This window comes from Episyrphus balteatus, chromosome 1 (assembly GCF_945859705.1).
Source record: "Episyrphus balteatus chromosome 1, idEpiBalt1.1, whole genome shotgun sequence".
NCBI classification, from domain to species: Eukaryota; Metazoa; Arthropoda; class Insecta; order Diptera; family Syrphidae; genus Episyrphus; species Episyrphus balteatus.
This window is the reverse complement of record NC_079134.1, coordinates 95,481,198-95,502,053: the sequence shown is the minus strand read 5'-3', so window position 1 is coordinate 95,502,053 and position 20,856 is coordinate 95,481,198. Positions and strand designations below refer to the sequence as shown.

Below are 20,856 nucleotides of genomic sequence, written 5' to 3'. Positions count from 1 at the left end.
GCCCGCCTTGGAACAAATTAACAAATTAGTTCAAAAAATATCATTAAATTAATACAAGGGAAAATTTAAATTAATTCATGAATTCAACATTGATAATTTACAAAGAAAATAATTTCAAATTACGAAATTCAAATACACTGAGTTTAAAATTTTAATTTTTAAGTCGAAGTATGCTATACAAAATTACTCAATTATTTGAAAATAATTTAAAGAATACATTTAAAGATTGAGAATTTAAAGAGAAAAATAGTTATTTATAATTAATTTCAATTCCAATCATTGTCGATAGATAACAGTTGTGAAACTTTTACAATTGGTCGAGTGAGAGAACCATCAGATGTCTTAATTGTAACGACACGTACCTTATCATCGTCGCCAGGGTGAGTGCTAGTGATTCTGCCAAGTTTCCATTTGGTTGGGGGCAAGTTTTCATCACCTATGACGACTAGGTCACCTATGCTCAAGTTAGGATAGGATCGATTCCACTTGGAACGTTGCTGAAGCTGGACGAGATATTCAGAACTCCATCGTCTCCAGAAGTGCTGACGTATGTAAGTTAGAAATGCGATGCGAGCTGTTCAAAAGATTGCCTTCAAGATATTTAGCATCGGGTTGTGGGATTGTTTTGAGTGGTTCTCCGATAAAAAAATGACCAGGCGTGAGAACTGCCAAGTCATTTACGTCTGATGAAATGGGACACAGTGGTCTCGAGTTGACGCAAGCTTCGATTTCGACCAATAAAGTTGAAAATTCTTCGTAAGTAAGAAGATGCTCACCAAGTGTGCGACGTAGATGAAATTTAACTCGCTTCACAGCAGCTTCCCAGTAGCCGCCCATGTGAGGAGCTGCTGGAGGATTGAAATGCCAGTTCGTTCCATCTTCAGAAAGATAATGAGCTAGTATTTCGTCCTTGCAAGCTTCAGAGAGTAATAGCTTGAGCTCTTTTTCGGCACCAACAAAGTTCGTTCCAGTTGCACCAGTTGCCATACAAATGAATACCGAAATGTTTCCCTTCATAGCTTTAGCTTCTCGACCTTTTGACATTCCTAGGTAATAGACCGAGAGCCGGGAGCAGATTTCTTGCGTGAGAGGTAACCGATTCATATGAATGTCAGAGGTAGCGTGGGTCATGGTGATGACGAATACCTTAGTCTGCCTGCATTTATTTGTGGCGTTGTCGAGAAAAAGCGCATCAAAATTACCATTTTTCTGAAAATCGATTTAGTGAGGGTAACCACTTAAAATTTATTGATAACCAACGCCACATACTCACTGATAACAAATATACCAATGGCAGACATTTTAAGTGCGGCCAAAGCCCCGGCAGACTGTCCCGAAAATGCGTTTTTTTTGGCGTTTTTAGACTTTCTGGTAACCACCTAAAATTAATCGCATCCTGTAGCGGTGGACTCCCTGATAAAAAAAATACCCATGGCAGACATTTTGAGTGTGGCTAAACCCTCGGCAGACGGTTTTGAAAATGCAGTTTTTCTGAAAATTGATTTATTTAGGGTAACCACTTAAAACTAGTCGCATCCTGTAGCGGTGGACTCCCTGATGACAAAAATACCCATGGCAGACATTTTAAGTGCGGCCAAACCCCCGGCAGACGCTCCCGAAAATGCAGTTTTTCTGAAAATTTATTTATTTTATTTTTTCACATAACTCGCGTATTATTGGACCTAGCAGAAAAAATTGTATAGCAATCTTAAAGATAATTGAATTTCCTGCAGAATATGTTAAATAAGTTTTTTTCGATTAAACCTTCGGTTTAAGAGTTAGGGTAGTTTTTTTAAGCAAGTCAAAGGGTGAATTTCTTATTTTCGTCATACCTCTTTTATTTGAGCTTTTTTAAAAATTAATTTGAAGTAAAAGTTGTAGATCTTTTTATTACCTTCATTTTTTACATTAACGGTTTCTCAATTTGATAGACCGTTTTCGATCTGTAAGAAAAAAACTTCAAAAAGTTTGCAATTTTTTATATAGCTTTTTCCTATATAAAAAATTGCAATCTTTTTGCCCCTCCCCGCCTAAAACTATACGATTTTTTTCTTGCCTGAGTGCAACCTACACGCCTAGGTTTTATGTTACATCTATTGCAAACTACCCTGTAGAACCTTTTTCCTTTATAAAAAATTGTAAACTTTTTGAAGTTTTTTTCCTACAGATCGAAAACGGTCTGTCAAATTGAGAAATCGTTATTGTAATAAATGAAGGTAATAAAAAGATCTACAACTTTTACTACAAATTAATTTTTAAAAAAGCTCAAATAAAAGAGATATGACGAAAATAAGAAAATCACCCTATGACTTGCTTCAATAAAACCACCCTAACTCTTAAACCGAAGGTTTAATCGAAAAAACTTATTTAACATATTCTGCAGGAAATTCAATTATCTTTAAGATTGCTATACAATTTTTTCTGCTAGGTCCAATAATACGCGAGTTATGTGAAAAAGTAAAATAAATAAATTTTCAGAAAAACTGCATTTTCGGGAGCGTCTGCCGAGGGTTTGGCCGCACTTAAAATGTCTGCCATGGGTATTTTTGTCATCAGGGAGTCCACCGCTACAGGATGCGACTAGTTTTAAGTGGTTACCCTAAATAAATCAATTTTCAGAAAAACTGCATTTTCAAAACCGTCTGCCGAGGGTTTAGCCACACTCAAAATGTCTGCCATGGGTATTTTTGTTATCAGGGAGTCCACCGCTACAGAATGCTACTAATTTCAAGTGGTTACCCTAAATAAATCAATTTTCAGAAAAACTGCATTTTCAAAACCGTCTGCCGAGGGTTTGGCCACACTCAAAATGTCTGCCATGGGTATTTTTGTTATCAGGGAGTCCACCGCTACAGGATGCGACTAATTTCAAGTGGTTACCCTAAATACATCAATTTTCAGAAAAACTGCATTTTCAAAACCGTCTGCCGGGGGTTTGGCCGCACTCAAAATGTCTGCCAAGGGTGTTTTTGTTATCAGGGAGTCCACCGCTACAGGATGCGACTAATTTCAAGTGGTTACCCTAAATAAATCAATTTTCAGAAAAACTGCATTTTCAAAACCGTCTGCCGAGGGTTTGGCCACACTCGAAATGTCTGCCATGTTAATTTTTGTTATCAGGGAGTCCACCGCTACAGGATGCGATTAATTTTAGGTGGTTACCCCAAAGTCTAAAAACGCCAAAAAAAAACGCATTTTCGGGACAGTCTGCCGGGGTTTTGGCCGCACTTAAAATGTCTGCCATTGGTATATTTGTTATCAGTGAGTATGTGGCGTTGGTTATCAATAAATTTTAAATGGTTACCCTCACTAAATCGATTTTCAGAAAAATGGTAATTTTGATGCGCTTTTTCTCGACAACGCCACAAATAAATGCAGGCAGACTAAGGTATTCGTCATCACCATGACCCACGCTACCTCTGACATTCATATGAATCGGTTACCTCTCACGCAAGAAATCTGCTCCTGGCTCTTAGACTATAAACAGGTCCAGCAAAATCGACACCACTACTCAGGAAAGGTCTAGATGCTGTTACTCGAGGTCTAGGCAAGTCACCCATGAGTTGTCTTTGAAGATGATGGGTTTGTCGACGACATTTGATGCAGGATAGAGAAATCTTTCTCAAGACACTACGAGCGTTGATGACCCAAAAGCGGTTTTGTAGCGTTGCTTGCATTAATTGCGAACCTGCATGTAGTGTAATGCGATGAATGTCGTCACAGATGAGTTTTGTGATTTTTGATGTCTTCGGTAGTAGAAGGGGATACTTTTTGTCTGGTGATAAGGATGTGTTTGTAAGTCGACCTCCAACTCTCAGCATTCCTTTTTCGTCCAAAAAAGGGTGGAGTCTTAGTAACTTACTGTGACATGAGACAGGTTTGTTGGATTCGAGGCGTTTGATATCGTCATTGAAGAAAAGTTCTTGAGTTAGTTTTACCAAGAAGAGAAGAGCTTCGTCCAATTCAAAAAGTCGAAGATGATGATTTCGAAAGGGTGTAGCTTCTTTTTCTTTGCGTATTAGCGCGGCTTGTTGAAGATTGTACTTGTACCTTAAAAGGTATGCAGCAATACGCTTCAATTTTGTGAGTGACGAATAGCGATTTATTAGTTCATACATCGGCGGTGGGTTGGAAGTAGTTGCGATGTTGACAGGTTCAGAACGTTGGTCCAAGATGGTTGAGTAGATTTCTTGAGGGGGCCAAGATGACTCAGGTAGGCGCAGCCAAGAGGGAACATTCCAACAAAGGGAAAATTGGGACAAATTATCTGGAGTAATGCCTCTGGTTGCACAATCAGCTGGGTTTTGGGCAGTTGGAACATGGTACCAATTTTCGGGTGGTATTACTTGTTGGATTTGTGAGACTCGATTTGCCAGGAAATTGTCGAATCCAAGCGAGACATATTGTTGAATCTGTCAACCCAAAGACATGACGGATGTTGGTTCCTAAAGTTGGTTGTATTGTAGAAACTAATTTGGCTAATAGAGCGGCTGCGCATAATTCAGGCGGGACAAGGAAAGTGTTGTCGTTTTCAAAGGAGCGACCCTTGTTTTTGCTGTCAGTAGTTGAACAATGATGTCCCCATTTGATGTGACTGTGCGAATATATAGGGCGGCGGCGTAAGCGTTTTGCGAGGCGTCAGCGAAACCATGCAGGTCGGATGTTGCATTGGGGATTCCTAACTCTACCCACCGTGGAATTTTGATTTTTGCTAGTTCTGCTATATGTTCGGTGTAGTGAAGCCATTGTCGGTTGACGTCCTGTGGCACTGCTTCATCCCAATCAACCCTGGGTTGCCAAAGGCGTTGAAATAGCATTTTAGGAATGATTGTTTTTGGGGCGAGAAGGCCAAGGGGGTCGAACAATTTTGTGGCTTCTGAAAGTAGTAAACGTTTTGTTAACTTGGATGTTCTTACCTCAAAAGTTTTGACAGAAAAAGATAATTTGTCAAACGGTGGGTCCCACTGAAGTCCTAGAGTTCGAACTCCATCTGCGTCTGATAAGTCTAATGGCTGGAGGAGTTCACGATGATGGTCTGGCAGAGAATTTATGACGAGGGCAGAATTCGAAGACCATTTACGTAGTGAAAACCCTCCTTTAGCTAGGATGGTGGATACGGCTATCTGAAGCCTTTGCAAATCTTCATGGCAGCCAGTTAGAAGGTCATCCATATAAAAATGGTTCATGATGGCGTTTGCTGCAGCAGAAGAGTTTTGACCTTCGTCTAAAGCGACTTGTTGTAATGATTTGACAGCGAGATGGGATGAAGAAGCGACACCATATGTGACGGTCAGAATTCGATATCCTTCGATGTCGTCTTTGGGTAAATTTCGCCAAACGATGCGTTGGTAGTCGATGTGTTCTTTATGCATTCTTACCTGGCAATACATTTTGGTCACGTCAGCACTCATAGCAAACCGGTAGGTCCGCATTCGTATTAAAGCCAAGTAAAGTTCAGGTTGAAGCTGTGGACCGACCATTTGGGTGTCATTAAGCGAAAACCCGGTGGTAGTGCGGCAAGACGCGTTGAAAACGACTCTCAACTTAGTCGTTGTGCTTGTTTCCTTGAAGACGGCTCTATGAAGCATGTAATAATGCTTACCAGGGACAGCTTGATGATTAACTTTTTCCATATGACCAAGGTCAATAAACTCTTGGATGAAATTCCTATATTGATCTTTAGGGATTCATCTTTCAGGAATAGAGCCTCCATGCGTTGTAGAGCTCGAATTGCAGCATTTCTTGAATTGCCGAGAGGGCAATCGGATTTGAATGGTAGGCTGACAACGTATCGCCCATCTTCTTGGCGATAATGAGTCTTTTCAAAACTTTTCGCATGTTAATTCTTCGATTGAAAGATGTTTGATTTCAGGTAGAGCTTCAATTTGCCAAAATTTTGTAACAGCCTTGGTAAGTGCGGTGTTACAAAACAAGCATACTGCTGAGTTGAGTGCGGTAGATGTGTTGATTGATGGGGTTTTTGCGGTAGAAGCGGAAATTGCGGTTTCTGGTGCAGCAACTGCGGTAGTAGAAAATGCGGATGATGCGGTTGTGGTCATTGCTGCGGGTGATACAGTAGAAGCGAGTGTTGCGGGTAATATCGTTGTATCCACTTTTGCGGAGTTGTGTATTTTGCCGAAAAGAATCCATCCCAGTGTAGATTGCTGTGCCAAAGGTGTTCCAGTGGGGCCTTTGATTAACCCTGTGCAAAGGAATTGTCCTAATTCATCGGCTCCGACTAAAATATCGATGGAAGCTGGTGTGCCGAAATGTGGGTCAGCGAGATTAAGCGACATGAGGTGTGACCAGTTTTGTCGACAGATGTGGACCGGAGGAAGCATGTTCGTGAGTTTAGGTAGAACTTTCAACTTGAGCGATTATGGTGGTAGAAAAGCTGTGATCAGTTGATGAAACCTGAAGTTGAACCTCACCCTTGGAACTTCCAGCTGTTGTGGCACCAATTCCTTGTATCATTGTTGTTTTTGGAGATCTTTTAAGCTTCAATCTACGCATACAATTTTCAGTTATGAAACTGAGATGAGATCCATTGTCGAAAAGTACTCGCGCTGGTTGATACCGTCCAGAATTGTCAAGGACGTCGACAATAGCCGTGCCTAAAAGCACTTGATGTTCTGATATTGAGCAATAAGATTGCGAATAGTTGTTTGATGGCAGTTTGCTGGACGTAGATGGCGAATCATCGTGTAGAAGCGAATGATGACGTATGCGACACGTGCGGCAGGTCGTCGCCCTAGTATTGAAGTGCCGTATACGGCATTTTTACATTTTTGGGAAATCGCATTTAAATGCTCGGAAGATAATGGCGAAAGAAATAACCGCTGGTATTTTTTGATAAAACAATTCTCAAAATTTTCTTGCATTGTATGAAAAATTTGACGTAAATGCCAAAATTTCTTGTTTTTGTCAAAACAATAGTGAATATCTCGGCAACGAAAAAAGATAGAAAAAAACGGATAGCAGATTTGAAAAGAGCAACTTCGAAAACATACGACTGCATGCCTAGTTCAAAAAATGTAATTTGGCGTATACGGCACTCCAATACTAGGGCGACGAGGTGTTGGCGCTGCGGCATTTCTCATCTAAATGCCCAGATCAAAGGCAGTTTGTGCACAGTTTTTTGTCTTTGACAAAACCAATTCTTTTTTTTACATCAAACGCGCGAAACTTGTCACAGGCGAAAATCTTGTGGTTGCTGGAGCAAACTGAACATGAATCAGCTGATGACTTCGCAGGTATATTTTGGTTTTGTTCTTGTGGTGTGGATGATGCAAGAAGAGAAGAAAAAGGTTTGTTTGCTATATGTTCGGTGTAGTGAAGCCATTGTCGGTTGACGTCCTGTGGCACTGCTTCATCCCAATCAACCCTGGGTTGCCAAAGGCGTTGAAATAGCATTTTAGGAATGATTGTTTTTGGGGCGAGAAGGCCAAGGGGGTCGAACAATTTTGTGGCTTCTGAAAGTAGTAAACGTTTTGTTAACTTGGATGTTCTTACCTCAAAAGTTTTGACAGAAAAAGATAATTTGTCAAACGGTGGGTCCCACTGAAGTCCTAGAGTTCGAACTCCATCTGCGTCTGATAAGTCTAATGGCTGGAGGAGTTCACGATGATGGTCTGGCAGAGAATTTATGACGAGGGCAGAATTCGAAGACCATTTACGTAGTGAAAACCCTCCTTTAGCTAGGATGGTGGATACGGCTATCTGAAGCCTTTGCAAATCTTCATGGCAGCCAGTTAGAAGGTCATCCATATAAAAATGGTTCATGATGGCGTTTGCTGCAGCAGAAGAGTTTTGACCTTCGTCTAAAGCGACTTGTTGTAATGATTTGACAGCGAGATGGGATGAAGAAGCGACACCATATGTGACGGTCAGAATTCGATATCCTTCGATGTCGTCTTTGGGTAAATTTCGCCAAACGATGCGTTGGTAGTCGATGTGTTCTTTATGCATTCTTACCTGGCAATACATTTTGGTCACGTCAGCACTCATAGCAAACCGGTAGGTCCGCATTCGTATTAAAGCCAAGTAAAGTTCAGGTTGAAGCTGTGGACCGACCATTTGGGTGTCATTAAGCGAAAACCCGGTGGTAGTGCGGCAAGACGCGTTGAAAACGACTCTCAACTTAGTCGTTGTGCTTGTTTCCTTGAAGACGGCTCTATGAAGCATGTAATAATGCTTACCAGGGACAGCTTGATGATTAACTTTTTCCATATGACCAAGGTCAATAAACTCTTGGATGAAATTCCTATATTGATCTTTAGGGATTCATCTTTCAGGAATAGAGCCTCCATGCGTTGTAGAGCTCGAATTGCAGCATTTCTTGAATTGCCGAGAGGGCAATCGGATTTGAATGGTAGGCTGACAACGTATCGCCCATCTTCTTGGCGATAATGAGTCTTTTCAAAACTTTTCGCATGTTAATTCTTCGATTGAAAGATGTTTGATTTCAGGTAGAGCTTCAATTTGCCAAAATTTTGTAACAGCCTTGGTAAGTGCGGTGTTACAAAACAAGCATACTGCTGAGTTGAGTGCGGTAGATGTGTTGATTGATGGGGTTTTTGCGGTAGAAGCGGAAATTGCGGTTTCTGGTGCAGCAACTGCGGTAGTAGAAAATGCGGATGATGCGGTTGTGGTCATTGCTGCGGGTGATACAGTAGAAGCGAGTGTTGCGGGTAATATCGTTGTATCCACTTTTGCGGAGTTGTGTATTTTGCCGAAAAGAATCCATCCCAGTGTAGATTGCTGTGCCAAAGGTGTTCCAGTGGGGCCTTTGATTAACCCTGTGCAAAGGAATTGTCCTAATTCATCGGCTCCGACTAAAATATCGATGGAAGCTGGTGTGCCGAAATGTGGGTCAGCGAGATTAAGCGACATGAGGTGTGACCAGTTTTGTCGACAGATGTGGACCGGAGGAAGCATGTTCGTGAGTTTGGGTAGAACTTTCAACTTGAGCGATTATGGTGGTAGAAAAGCTGTGATCAGTTGATGAAACCTGAAGTTGAACCTCACCCTTGGAACTTCCAGCTGTTGTGGCACCAATTCCTTGTATCATTGTTGTTTTTGGAGATCTTTTAAGCTTCAATCTACGCATACAATTTTCAGTTATGAAACTGAGATGAGATCCATTGTCGAAAAGTACTCGGGCTGGTTGATACCGTCCAGAATTGTCAAGGACGTCGACAATAGCCGTGCCTAAAAGCACTTGATGTTCTGATATTGAGCAATAAGATTGCGAATAGTTGTTTGATGGCAGTTTGCTGGACGTAGATGGCGAATCATCGTGTAGAAGCGAATGATGACGTATGCGACACGTGCGGCAGGTCGTCGCCCTAGTATTGAAGTGCCGTATACGGCATTTTTACATTTTTGGGAAATCGCATTTAAATGCTCGGAAGATAATGGCGAAAGAAATAACCGCTGGTATTTTTTGATAAAACAATTCTCAAAATTTTCTTGCATTGTATGAAAAATTTGACGTAAATGCCAAAATTTCTTGTTTTTGTCAAAACAATAGTGAATATCTCGGCAACGAAAAAAGATAGAAAAAAACGGATAGCAGATTTGAAAAGAGCAACTTCGAAAACATACGACTGCATGCCTAGTTCAAAAAATGTAATTTGGCGTATACGGCACTCCAATACTAGGGCGACGAGGTGTTGGCGCTGCGGCATTTCTCATCTAAATGCCCAGATCGAAGGCAGTTTGTGCACAGTTTTTTGTCTTTGACAAAACCAATTCTTTTTTTTACATCAAACGCGCGAAACTTGTCACAGGCGAAAATCTTGTGGTTGCTGGAGCAAACTGAACATGAATCAGCTGATGACTTCGCAGGTATATTTTGGTTTTGTTCTTGTGGTGTGGATGATGCAAGAAGAGAAGAAAAAGGTTTGTTTGGCTTACCTCTTTGTGGTGGTGCTTTAAATGCGGCAGGCTTTTGATATGAGTCAATTGCATCCAAGCTACGACATCTTTTTTCAAGAAAAGCAACTAAATCTTCGAATTTGGGAACATTGTCTTCAGTAAATGATAATTCCCGTTGCCTGTGAGTTTCGGCGTCTAGCTTACCGACCGTTAAATGTACCAGCCAGTCATCCCAATTTGTTACAGGTCTGCCTAAAGCCTTGAGACTCTGGAAGTGCTCTTGAATAGTATCAACCAGATGCCTCAAAGCGGATGATGACTCATTGAGTTTCTTCAATGAGAAGAGTGCGCGGAAATGAGCATCGATTAGCACACGTTGTACATCATAGCGTTTCTTGAGCAGAGTCCAAGCTTCTTGGTAGTTATTGTTTGTAATGGGAAGCCCATTAATAATTTGCAAGGCGCGCGTATTATCTGCCAAGGAACATCGTAAATATTGCAATTTTTTTGCGCCTGACAACGTGTCAACGGAGACGAATGCATCATGGAACGGCCTCCAATCTTTTGCTTCCCCTGAAAATTTGGGAAGACCCAAAGGCGGGAGTTTGATATTGGCGCGTGTTGGTGCGGGTGCATTTTCATTATGGGGTTCAATATTTGTTCTTACCTTCGCTAATGCCCTATTGAAGTTGGCTAGGGCTACTCGATACCATTGCTCTCCCTGCTCCCTTTCAGACTCTTGTTCTTGAATGGTGTCCTCGCCGCAGGAGAGTTCCACCGCTTCTTGGGCAAGCAAGAAATTGCTCCAATGGTCGCCCAAAATGACGAGGTATGACTCAATGTCTGGTTGATCAAGGGATTCGGCCTTTTTGCTTGCGGTTAAGCACCTTTTCAAGCCATTGCGCGATGAGTCCCGTTTAACTAAGCTCATTGTTTATTTTTATAAACACAGATTTTAGTTTATATAACTTTAATGAAACGAGTAATTTTGGTATTTTGTTCAGTTTTAATTAACTTTGGCGAAAAGAATAACTTTATTTTATTTTTTTTTTTAAATTATACTTTGTAAATTGCGTTAGCGAAACAAGTAACTGTTAGAGTTAAACTTAATCTGAATTAAAGAAAAAACATCACGCCACGCCGAAGTACTTTAATCGAAATGTAATGTTTAACATTTCGATTAAAGTACATCACGCCACGCTAAAGAACTTTGTAGAAAATATTTAACTGTTTATTTTTTTTTTTTTATAAATGGGAATTTTATAAATAGTACATCACGCCACTCCAAAGAACTTTGTCGAATTTTTAAATAAACCGTTTCCAAATATTTTACCAAAAAAAAATAACTTCATATCATAGTATTGAGCTAACTGTTGCACTTTGCGATTTGTTTTCGTATGTAATAGGAGCGAAAGAGACAAACAGATTTCTTATTTGGATAATGGTATTCAACAAATTATGTGTATTGTTAGTATACAATGATTTTATGCGAATGCGTATATATTTCCATGCATTTTATGTTGTTGTTTATGCGGTGTAGTGTGATTGGGATTGATTTGGTGTGATGCGATTGCGGTTGATTTTTTTTTTTTGTTTAGATGTTTTGTTTTTTGTTTGTATGTTTGCGGTGTTTTTCGATTGCGTGTACATACAAAAATTGCATGTGTATGCTTTTTGTAGAGAATACAGAGTCTTGCGGGAAAACGCATTTGCGAGAGAAAACAGAAAACATATATGGATCAAAAAATTAAATGAATATACCCACTTTCTTTTAAATATTTTTTAAATTTGCGTTGAGAAATGTAAGAGTCGTATTTTTTTTTTAATATTTATCCGGCTCGAAGGACCATGAAAAAAAACGAAACTAAAACTTTTATTTTTTAAACTTTTATTCCACTTGCTGGTACAACCGTACCGGTGTGTGACTCTCACAAGACTAATTAATAGATAACAAAAAATGTATGTTATGGCGTCAACAAGTCCATTTTTTTTAAATGACAACCTAAAATAAATTTTGTATCATGGGAAAGCTTATTTTTTCAGCTTCAATCATATTTCTTCGATGCCTTTAAAAAAGTAAGAATTTTTTAAAGCCAACCATGTCGAAATTTCAAACTAAGAATACGGTATTTCCCAAACTGGTGGTTGGTAATGGGCAACAATCTCTACTGGTGTTTTGAGGTATTTCTGAAGATTTTTAATTTAAAATTGTGTAGCTTGTAGTAAATGTACCGTTATGTGTGATATATCCAATACAAAGTAATACTATCAGCTTGCTCAATAAAGTTAAATAAAATTTGTATCTACTCTAGATCAAAAGAAAGAACGTGTTGAAAGATCGAACATTATTTTACCATTATCTCAAAATTGTGCATACGAAATTGATTGAAATTTTGCACAAATATAGTCCTGCTTATTATATATCTATATACACAAATAAATTTCATTGATTTTGAAGAAAAAAAGATAAAATAGAAAACGGTAAAAAAAACTTAGCAAAAAAACTTTTTTTTTCACGTTATTCGGTAAGACAATCATATAAGATTATATGTTCCATAAGTTTGAGATTTTTTGAACGCTACCAAAAATTTCTTAAAATAAAAACCTATAAAAGTACCCCTTAAAAATATGTTATTTTAGAAAATTCATAAATATTTCGAAACGCAGAGACTTAGAAAAAAAATCCGTAAATGCCAGACAATTACTTTCTCTAGGAAACGATTTCCGAGTGTTTTTGATTATTGCATTTTGCAACAGCAACTTTGTCGAGTTGACCGTTTCAGGGACTTGGGTGTTCACTTTAGCTCAAATTTAGAATTCACTGAACACATCAATTACATTATAAATAAAGCTAACTCTATGCTCGGTTTTATTAAACGTTTGGCAAAGGAATTTAATGACCCCTATGTTACACTTTCCTTATATAATTGTTACGTTCGACCCCATCTTGAATATAAATTCACAAAAGCCGTATTGAATCAATTCAACATAATTTCATAAGATTCGCTCTAAAGGGACTTCCTTGGTCTGATCCTTATAACCTGCCTCCATATGAACAAAGGATCCAACTTCTTCAGATTCAAACTCTATATCAAAGACCTAATATTTCTCCATCAACTTCTCAATGGACACATTGATGCTCCAACCTTGTTACCTGTATCGGGATTAATTATCGCGGAGGGTCTCACCACCTTCGAAGATTTGAACTTTTACACGTTGACTTTCATAGAACAAACTATGTAAACTTTTTAACTTAAACACATCTTATATCGACTTTAATATAAGTAAGGTGGGATTGAAAACAAGTTTTCGGACCAGTGCACCACTTAATTGTTTTTCAATGTCTGTATTAATTTTATAATGTAATATATGTTTATTGTTATATATTTTTGTGCATGTGTTATTTACTTACCACTAACACATGCACTTATGAAGATTTCAACACCTACCCACGGACAAAAAAAAAAAAACTTATGATGAGCCTCTGATTGTAGATTGCAGCTTGCTCTAAGCTCACTACATCTGAAATTTCTGAAGTGTAAAGTGTAAGACCCATAATCTTTTTTTCATTATCTTTTGAATGGCATTTTTCAAATTTTTTAAAAAAAATTCCCCTACCTATAATCACTTCTTTGTCAAAGGTCTTACTTATGTTTTTGTTGTCAAAAACCATTTATAACTTGGTTTTGAATTTTTTAAAAATTTGTTCAATACCATTGTCTGTCTAACAATAAAGGAGAGGGGGCAAAGTTATATGGGACCTGGGCCTGGGCCATGAGCGTACATTAATGAGACTAGTCTCAAAATGAAGCTGGAGGTTGGTATATTCAATCTATGTCTTTTTTTTTCAAATCGTAAGTCAGGGTCTTGAGATGCAAGGCTCCAAAGTTCGTTCTAATAACCCTTACTTGTCCCTTTTACATGCAAATATCATGAGAGCTACAAGAGAAATATTGATGTCAAATGAAAGGTTTTTAAGTACTATGTAGTTAAAGACTCACCTTTTAAACAATATAAAATATATATTACACAAAACGAAGAAAAAAAATCGATTCATGTTCGAAATTAATGGCATTTATTTTCAAATTAAATATGCTTGCGATCGACACGTACGCATGTGTAGTTATAAAACTGTTTTAATTTTGTAGAATGCGATTAGAACCGGTTTAGAAGCTTGTTTATCTGACCAAATTATGTCATGTGGGGAAAACCAACCGGTTAATACACATTTCAAAAAACTTTGTAGATCACTTATAGAAAAGGAACGAATAAGATGTTGTTATTGTAAAGAACAATTTTATTAGAACATTGGTTTATTGTATTTAATAACATTTTAATTAATTTCAAAGAACTTATCAGTTTATTATAGTTTCAAAAAGCTCCAAGAAATATATTTTAAACTAAAACTGGGACAAGAGTGGATTTATCGAAAATCTTTAGTATGTATTTTGTAATCTAGTTTATGTAAACAAGTGAGTGTAGCCCAGAGTTCATCACAAGTAATTATAGTTTTTGTGTCTCTCTAACATAATTTGGTCAAATAAACAAGCTTCTAATCCGCATTCTAAAAAATTCAAACAGTTTTATAACTATACCTGCGTGTTGATTGCAAGCATATTTAAATTGAAAATAAATAAATATTTTGAACAAAAATCGATTTTTTTAAATAACATTTTACTTTTCTTTATTTGTTCGCCGTTTCTTTGTTTTGTGTAATATGTATTTTATATTGTTTAAAAGGCATTAAAACAACCTTTCATTTGACATCAAAAACATCAATATACCACTTGTAGTTCTCATGATATTTGCATATAAAAGGGATAAGTAAGGGTTATCAGAACGAACTTTGGAGCCCTGTATCTCAAGACCCTGACTTACGATTTGAAAAAAAAATTCAAAGATTGAATATACTAACCTTCAGCTTCATTTTGAGACTAGTCTCATTAATGTACGCTCATGGCCCAAAAACGCCCCATCTCCTTTGTCAACGTAATTTTTTGTTAGTTTCTTGATGCGACTGTTTTGCAAAATATAAAACTTAGGTAAATAAACTCTGGAAAAGTTTCACATGTGAATTTTAATATTGGGTAATTCCATGAAAAAGTGGACACGAATTTTGAACAAATTATGCAGTTTTTTTTACTTTTTGTAATGGTAACTCTTTATGCAAGTTGCAAGAAAAGATTATTTGTTGTATTCCCTTATGGATAGAAATTAAATTCAGGGAGTATAAATAATCTTAAAGCATTTTTAAAGCATAAGCTGCCAACTACAGAAGAATTTCACATGGAGATGACGGAAAAACAAGCCCACATAAAATTAGATGAATCTAATAGTGACGATGACAATATCCCCTCGTGATTGCTAAAATAAATTAACATTTAAGCAAACTTCGTTACACAATATTCGATTTAAAAAAAACTTGAGTGAAAATGCATCTTTTCTTTACTTTTGGAACCACAAATCGCAGGTAACATGAGTTTCCAAAATAATGTAGCGTGAGTTACCTAAATATTTTAAAATTTTTCCTCGAAATATTAAACAAATGTTTGGTTTTCTCACTTATATTAAAAGCTTGTAATTTTTTATGTATGGAATCTTCATTAAAAACAAATCAAGATTCTTAATTTCGCAGAAAAAGTTCATACTGTCGGACTCTTAAAAATCGTGTCCGATTTTTGTAACGTGAGTTACCATCATACTTTTATTTGTCCCAAGCAAATGCTAAAAATTAAGAAAAATTTTGTTGTTAATTATGAAAGTAATAGTTATGCTCCATTCATGGATAGTAATTTCGTATCAATTTATATTAAAATTAACAAAAAAAAATTATTTATGTATTGGAAATTTTTGTGAATGTAACGTGAGTTGCCATGGAATTGCCCATTAATAAAATGATTTATGAATATTCCTATAATCATAAACGGTTTGCTATTTCCCTCTTTAGCATCTTCATAGTCAAGTGATGAGGGAGATTGTGAAAAAAACACACATATACATAGACATGAAACTTCAAACTAAAAAGAACTGTGTTTGGGTGTTTTTTGGCGTTCGGATCGGGGAGCTTCCGGATTACCAATTGAAAACTATATTATGGGTCGCCCCTTTTTGTCCCATCCTTCAACTTCAACGGATTGATTGACGAAACGCACTCAAGAGATTCTATGGGTTGGGGCCTATAGCTAAGAAAACTGAAATATACCGACATTCGTTTGATAACAAATTTAACCATAATGAAATACTAAAATTTTCCAAATTTTATGTTATTTATTTAAACATTATTTTTTAAAGGATTTCCGTATGCTGCTGCTGCTGCCGCCACAAGCTTAAGGGCTGGATATTCTTTAATACCAAATCAATTTGGGTAAGTAAGATAATATTTTGTTTGTTTTAGATTTGTTTTTCTTCCTATAATTTCCATATAAAAAAAAAGAAGCTGAAATAAAACTAGATTTTTTTAATGGATTTCAGAATTCCACCACCTTACATTTACGGGTCACCTTACTTAAGTGCTGCTGCTACAGCTTCAGCAAATACAGCCAATGCTGCGTCCGGCTTAGTGCCAATCCAGGCTTCGCAGTTATCTCATGCAGCTGCCATTGCTGCAGCAACTAATCAATTTTATGAATATCATGTAATTGAATGTTTTTAATTAAAAAAAAGATTATTTGTTTACCCTATTATCATTTTAGAATGCTGTCGTTGCTGCTGCCGCTGCACCATATTCTGGACAGTATCCGACTGGTTTTGAGGCATATCCATATTCTGGCACTGTGGCAGGTAACTGCTTTACTGAACTAGGTATTAAACATTTTATAGTTATGTGTATATGTGTATCTGGCATGTGTAAATGGAAAAAACATCAGAAGTTTTCTTGCAAAAATAACCAGGTATTCTGGATTCCCAGAACAATTTGCATTTTATTTTTAGGAAAAAAAGGTGGAATTTTCTATGAAGAATTTTAAGCCTTTTTCAGTAATTTCCGGCAGCCGTTAAGGGGTTATATCTACTTGTAAATGCAAAAAAAACCTTCTTTTTTGTGGATTTTTTGTGAAGAGGCATTTAGTTATATAAACAAAAAGAATACATATCCATATAGCAAATTTAATGTATTAAAAGAATTCACTATGTATTTAAAAAAAATATTGGGTTCCGTTATTTTGTAGTAGATCTCCTAGACGACCTCAAAAAAAAAGGTGACTGGCGGTGAGCAAAATTTCTCCGAAACGACTGGAGTAATCGGCTTGAAATTTTTACACAATTTTCTTAGATACTTTTGTCAGGTAATGAACGAAGGAAAAAGGTTTTTGACAATAATTCGATTTTTTAAGCCACTTTAAAGTGTACATTTTCGTGAAAAAAGCGATTTTTTTTCTTTGGGAGGCCGCCATTTTGTCAAAATTCAAAATTTTGACTGTTCCTTCGTTCATCCTGAAAATGTATCTTTTGGTTTTTTTTAATTTTAAGTGACTTGGATCTGAGATATCTTGCTCACCGCCAGACACTTTTTTTTTGGAGGTCGCCAAAGAGATCTACTACAAAAATAACGGTACGCAATATTTTTTACTTGCTCTATAGGGCAAGTATTGGTTTCGTGTCAAAAAAAATTTCGAAGTTTTATGTCGTTTTCTTTCACTCCAATGAGAGTACCCTTTTAGTACTTATTTTTGCACTTTTGAAGGTTTTGTGTTCTTTGACGCCACAAAAGTGTAAAAAAAAAATTACTCCGGAGTAATTTTAGTACTACGGAGTACCCCGGATTTACTCCACATTTTTAGTCAGATTTACACCGATTTGCACACGCACTTGCACACACACTTATGAATTTGAAGTTTGACATTTTAAAATTTTGTTTGAAAATTGAAAAATGCGAAAAGTTTTTCTTTCAAACTCTTTTGTCATTAACAGAAAACAACCGTTATGAATATATTTTCTACTGTATTATATTCCGCCAGATATTTCTTCCATTTTTGCGTTTATTCTTCACTTTTTCCAAAATGAAATTGAAAACCGAATAAAAAAAATTTTCCGCCAGTGTTCTTCATCAATTAAAAAAAATCCTGTGCCATATAACAAAAAAAATCCCATTTTTTCTGCATTGATGGGATATTTTTATTTTACAATAATTATAAAATTAAACTAAGGGTGTGTGTCAATTAGGCTGAAAAAACCGATCAGAAGTATAATGAAAAATATACCAAAATTATAACTAAGTCCGCTTCTACACAAAGACGCAAAGCGCGAGACGCACATAAGAGCAAAGGAGAAATAAAGTTCGAAAAAGAGGGAAGGAAGATTTTCTACCGTCTCCGGTAAAAACAATTTGTGACTTTTTGCCGTTTCTCTTTGATCTTGTTCTTTTTTTTGCTGTTCTGCTTTATTTTATTTTGTCGGTTGCGGAATCTGCTTCGTCGGTTGTGTATTATTTGCGTGTATAGTAACGTTTTTAATTTATTCAAAAGTTTTCGTTGCACATAGACCCCGCACGGGAGTTGTTTTTTTTTTTTGATATTTTGGTGTTTTTTTTTTAAATTAAAATACATAGTCTTCTTCTACACGAAAACGTAGACGCACAAGATGCACATAAGAGCAAAGGAGAAATCGATCTTTCTCTCTCTCTTGTTCTTATGTGCATCTCGTGCGTCTACGTCTTCCTGTAGAAGTCGACATACGAAAACAAGAACAAAATAAATCCAAGGAATATAACTGTCAAATTTTCGTCTTCAAAAAAATAATACGTGTAGAAGCGCGTGACGCACCGAAACGAAAATCAAAGGAAATTGGAAGATGATTTCTGCGCCTTCCGTCTTCGTGAATTATGTTTCATAATGTTATTAATATAAATTTTTCTTTTCAATTCATAAAATGTTTTCCCTAGGCCTGTTATCACTATTTTTTTCAAGGAAATTATCCATTTTTGCCTTGTCACACACACAATAACATAAAAAAAAATTACTCTCATTATGTTCTTTCACTCCAGAAAAAGGAGTAAAAATTTAGAGTACTCCTTAATAGAGTGAAAGAAAACGACATTAATCAAAACAAATAGACCGAGAGCCGGCAGCATATTTTGGCAGTTTTGATACAACCGAAATTCGAGTGTGCACATATCTAGATATGCACCACAGTATGTCAACGGAAAAAGTCTGGCAGTGATCTTTTTCAGCTTTCCCTTGCAGGACGCATCCAAAGTGCAGCAAAAAATCAACTTTTGGCGTTTTGGTATTACCGAATAAATGATACACCAAAAAATAATAAAAAATCCCCTGATTTCAAAAATGTGGGTACCAGAAGTTTTTTTTTCAGCTTTCCCCCCGCCAGACCGCTTTAAAGCATTTTTAAGTGCATTTTTCTAATAAAAAACCTAGTTACTTATTTTCTGTTGGGTATAACCGTATGATGGTAACAAATTAAAATTCTATGTCTATTCCTGGTTTAGACAATATAAGTTTAAGCCAGATATTTTTCAGCCCTCCCTCTGCCAGACGCCCTTAAAGGTTTCCGAAACAGGTTTTTCCATACAAAAAACACCTAGTTTCTGTTTTTTTCTTATAAAATTGAAATAATATTTTTTTGTTTAGAGTAACCATATGATGGCCAAATATTAACTTTCTCTGCCTTTTCCTGATTTAGAAAATGTAAGTTTAAGCCAGTTTTGTTTCAGCATACCCTCTGCCAGACGCCCTAAAAGGTATATCAATAGTACGGGAAAGTTAGATTTTGCTATATGAGGGTCTGGGAAAAAAATCCGAAATGCATTTTGACTTCAGGGCTCGAAAGGCATAAAGACACGAGTCTTAAACCACATTTTGTACAATCGAACCAAGAGTCATTTGGCCGCCATTTTTTTTTAATAAAAATTGTAGTTTTTCACATAACTCGCGTATTTTGGAACCTACAGAAAAACAATGTATGACAAACTTGAAATAATTTAATTTTCTACAATATATGTATATATATATGTCAAAATGCATTTCGGATTTTTTCCCAGACCCTCATATAGCAAAATCTAACTTTCCCGTACTATTGAGATATCTTTTAGGGCGTCTGGCAGAGGGTATGCTGAAACAAAACTGGCTTAAACTTACATTTTCTAAATCAGGAAAAGGCATAGAAAGTTAATATTTGGCCATCATATGGTTACTCTAAACAAAAAAATATTATTTCAATTTATAAGAAAAAAACAGAAACTAGGTGTTTTTTGTATGGAAAAACCTGTTTGGGAAACCTTTAAGGGCGCCTGGCAGAGGGAAGGCTGAAAAATATCTGGCTTATATTTTCTAAACCAGGAACAGACATAGAATTTTAATTTGTTACCATCATACGGTTATACCCAACAGAAAATAAGCTTTTAGGTTTTTTATTAGAAAAATGCATTTCAAAATGCTTCAAAGCGGTCTGGCGGGCCGAAAGCTGAAAAAAAAACTTCTGGTACCCACATTTTTGAAATCAGGGGATTTTTTATGATTTTTTGGTGTATCATTTATTCGGTTAATACCTAGCAAAACGCCAAAAGTTGATTTTTGACTGCACTTTGGGTGCGTCTGGCAGAGGGAAGGCTGAAAAATAGCTGGCTAAAAATTATATTTTCTAGACCTGGAATAGACATAGAATATTAATTTGTTACCATCATACGGTTATACCTAACAGAAAATAAGTAATTAGGTTTTTTATTAGAAAAATGCACTTAAAAATGCTTTAAAGCGGTCTGGCGGGGGGAATGCTGAAAAAGAAACTTGCGGTACCCACAGTTTCGAAATCAGGGGATTTTTTATGATTTTTTGGAGTATCATTTATTCGGTTATACCAAAACGCCAAAAGTTGATTTTTTGCTGCACTTTGGATGCGTCTGGCAAGGGAAAGCTGTAATGGATCACTGCCAGACATTTTCCGTTGACATACTGTGGTGCATATCTAGATATGTGCCGGCTCTTAGACTATAACATTACGATAATCGAGAAGTCCAAAAAAGTGGGT

At 36.8% G+C, this 20,856-nt stretch overlaps 1 protein-coding gene across 12 annotated transcripts in view; it reads left to right on the top strand.

Annotated features, from left to right (window-relative positions):
- Positions 1–20,856, top strand: part of LOC129921094 (RNA-binding protein 24-B-like) — a 177,904-nt gene that overhangs the window by 115,745 nt on the left and 41,303 nt on the right. For 10 of the 12 annotated variants that reach the window (XM_056002762.1, XM_056002761.1, XM_056002759.1 and 7 more), the window contains 3 exons: positions 16,171–16,243; positions 16,351–16,513; positions 16,572–16,680. In XM_056002762.1, coding sequence (XP_055858737.1) covers positions 16,171–16,243; positions 16,351–16,513; positions 16,572–16,680 — 345 coding nt within the window. The remainder of the gene's footprint in view (positions 1–16,170; positions 16,244–16,350; positions 16,514–16,571; positions 16,681–20,856) is intronic. The other 2 variants (XM_056002755.1, XM_056002764.1) reach the window with 1 other exon arrangement.